At 50.5% G+C, this 3,371-nt stretch overlaps 1 protein-coding gene across 1 annotated transcript in view; it reads left to right on the plus strand.

The window, feature by feature from the left end:
* The first annotated feature begins 1,103 nt into the window (after positions 1–1,103).
* The window catches only part of DNAJB12 (DnaJ (Hsp40) homolog, subfamily B, member 12), a 12,042-nt gene continuing 9,774 nt past the window's right edge, over positions 1,104–3,371 (plus strand). Inside the window, exons 1-2 of the mRNA XM_010135792.1 lie at positions 1,104–1,272; positions 2,636–2,781. Of these exons, the coding sequence (XP_010134094.1) occupies positions 1,184–1,272; positions 2,636–2,781 (235 nt within the window). The 5' untranslated portion in view covers positions 1,104–1,183. The remainder of the gene's footprint in view (positions 1,273–2,635; positions 2,782–3,371) is intronic.

Consider the following 3,371-nt stretch of genomic DNA (forward strand, 5'->3'; position numbering starts at 1 on the left):
GGAACGTCCTTCTTGGTTCTAGGCATTGGTTGAAGGTCTGCAGGCTCGTCAAGTAACCGATGCCTTTGTCAATAACTGTCTGGTTTTAATCATGTTACATGTGCCTGCTCTTTTTAATGAGGATGTGATACAGAAACTGCAGCATGAGGAGATCGGTCTGATAGTTGGTTAAAAAAAAGGCAAAAACACTTTTAAAAAGGTGGCGCTGTCCAGCTGCCAGGGAAGTGCATGATGGAAAGACACTTCTGTGCTTGGAGGAGTCTCACTTGGTTTCACAGTGTCGTCGTTAGGCCAGGCCTGACCGTTTGTCCCCTCTTGGCTGAAGAGGGTGGGGGACAGCGTCTAAGGCTTGTAAAGAGGAGGCGACAGTCCGCAGCAGTGTACTCTATCCACACATGCACCCCACTTAAGAATAGAGAAGCTGAATTTGTGCAGTTCATATTGGGGAATGGGGAGAGGGGGTGGTCTTCACAGCTTCCACACACATCGCATAGGTAGGGAAGACAGCGCAGGAGAGCAAAGCCCCCTGCCGACTCGCGTTTCGGGTCCTATTGTGCTGCCAGCAATCAGTGCCGCCATTCTGCGTCCCTGAAAGGGGAGTGTCCCCGGGTGACTGGCATCCCCCGGTAGTATTTTCTAACCTCTCTAAAGATACAGCATTGCCACATAACTTGCCCAGCACAGCACACTCTCGAAGGCAGGAGATAAAGAAGAATAATATACGAAAGAACAAATGCGGAAATGCTTCGCTGTTAAGGGGAAAAGTGGCAAAAAAGAGAGGACGAGTATGTGCTACTTTGGTGATCCACCGTGGCTGCTGGGCTGGCTGGCTGGGTGGGCCCGGGGGTTTGGTGGAGGTTGCTTGCATGCATTGGAAGAAGCAGGCAGCGTCTCCAGCAGTAACCCTCACCATCTGGGCAAGAAGCAGCACGAGCTTAAGGGTTCCTTGGGTGAAAAGGTGAGGGTCCTTCTGACAAAGGGTGAGGGGTCCTAAAGTGGTGGCAGACATGAGGAGAGGTCTCATCACGGGAGAGTTGGAAGGGCAGACTGAGTTTGATGGTCTTTTTTTTCTTCTTTCCATCTTTTTCTCATTTCAGTTCTGCTTGAATCACTCAACAAGAACGAGCAGTCGGCCAATGGCCAGTCCCAATCCAGGGACTCCACAAACCCTCAGTTCAAGAAAATGAGTGGAGACTTCCCATCGGCCAACGGCGAGGCTGGTGGGGAGGCCCCCAAGGGCTACACTCAGGACCAGGTGGATGCGGTGAAGAGGTGTGTGCACAGCTCTGCGTGGCCTCAGCCCACAGTTTGTTTGAGTTGATCTTGTGATATTGGCATGGTTTCCACAGTGTTTTAAAGGTTTCAGCTTTGAACCGTATTGAGTGGCTTTTACCTGGCCGGGTGTTAAAAGCATAGCTAGGAGGATTTATAGCTACAGCAGCGCTGGGAGGCAGCTGGGTTGGGTCTGCGAGGGATGAGATTTTCCCCCAAAGGCACAGACGAGGGCTAGAACTGTAGGCACATAGGCTGCTTCCTGGCTGAGGACCAAAGAGGCGTTTTCGATGTCTTCACTCATGAACTTCGTGTTAATGTTTGCCTCAGCATTATTCAGTAGTGTTGTGAAAAATCCCCTGCGAGCAGGAAAAGTCCCCTGCTCCTGAGATCCTGTAGGTGACAGTCATGGCTCCTAGCTCGCAGCAGGCAGCCCTCCTGCTCTAAGCTTTCGTCTAGCAGCAAGTGACAGGGCGTATCTTCCTTCCTGTCTCCTGACAATATCCTGCTCATAGGTCTCTCTTCGAGCGCAATAAAGTAGAAATCCACCACAGGACGCTTCACTCTGTGAGCACGATACACTTCTAAAGCTCCTGCTGGAAAGTCCCAGGACATGTTTTTCCAGTCACCTGTTTAGCAAACCCCATTTCCAGCTGTTCTTTTTCCTTTCTATGATGTGCAAATACGGGAAGATGAGAGACTGAGCTGCAGGCGCAGTCACTTGGTAAACTCTGTGTAAGGTTGTGGGCATGGCCTGAATTGCGCAAGAACTGCTCTGACATACGGGGATGCTTGTTACATCATCCGTTTCTCCAGCCTACTATGTTCTGTCTCATCAAAGGCACGTGAGAAGGAGAAACCATTGCACCATGAGTGTACCCAGAGTGGATTGGGCTGCGCTCACAGGCCTGGGCAGCTCTCTTTCATCCTCTAGAATTGATGATGTTATTTTTAGATCTGTGAATTAATTGGGTCTGAGAAGAGGCAGGGGGCAAAACCAATAGCCCAGATGTCCTTCAGACCCTGGCCTGCTGTTTGTAGCCTCCAAAATGTGAGCATGTTGAATCTGGGGCTTATTTGCCCATCACATTCCTCTGCGGGTGATATCATTGCTGGAGGAGAGGCCCTTCTACCTCTGCTGGCTTGACTTGTTCTGTGAGAGTGTTTGTGTGCTAGTAAGGCAGGCACGACGGGAGTGAGGCTGTGACAAAAGCTGGGTCACCCGCTGAGGATTAGAGCTGGGTAAACCAGAGTTCACTGAACAACATCGATCGAAACTGTGATGCGTGAGACGTGGCAGAGCTGACTTAACGCAAAGTGGTTTTCACAGCTGAAACTAACTGTCCGTGTTTCCTCCTGGCAGGGTAAAGCAATGCAAAGATTACTATGAAATTCTGGGAGTAAACAGAGAAGCTTCTGACGAGGACCTGAAGAAGGCTTACCGGAAACTTGCGCTGAAGTTTCACCCAGATAAGAACCATGCACCAGGGGCTACAGAAGCATTTAAAGGTAAAGAATGTTTCCAGCTTTGTGATTTGCCCTCAACTATCAGGCGATGGTGCTCAGCTGGGCTGGCAAGGACTCTGGAAAATAACCTCACGAGTCAGGCAGAGTGAAATAAAGCTCTTCTTTGTAAAGCTGTCTCACTTCTGAGCTGATTGTGTTAAGAGCAAAGTACAAGCTTAAAATAATAAACACAGGTTGGCACAGGTAGGATTCGCCTCTGCAAGTCAGACACGGAGAAGCCTTCCTTCTCTTTCTCCTAGCAGCCCTTCCTGCGTGTTGCTCCAGCCTCCTACCACACTGTGCAGGAGGAAATGCCCTCGGGATTTTAACCATCCTCTTTTTCTGCAGAGATGCGGGAGCATTCACCTAACAGGGAGAAGCTCCAAGTCCTGCAGCCATCCAGCGTGGTGCAGGTGCTGGGGGGCACCCATGTCTACTGACAAATCCGGTAGAGACCCAGTAAGTTGTGCAGCACCAGAGGCAGCCATTGGGTTCACGAATCCCTCGAGAGAAACATTGCTGGGCAGGCCCTTAGGCAGGAAGCTCTTCAGAGCTGGTGTTTAGACTCTTGCACTCACGGGACATTTCAGCAG

Source organism: Buceros rhinoceros, unplaced genomic scaffold (genome assembly GCF_000710305.1).
Source record: "Buceros rhinoceros silvestris isolate BGI_N320 unplaced genomic scaffold, ASM71030v1 scaffold4205, whole genome shotgun sequence".
NCBI classification, from domain to species: domain Eukaryota; kingdom Metazoa; phylum Chordata; class Aves; order Bucerotiformes; family Bucerotidae; genus Buceros; species Buceros rhinoceros.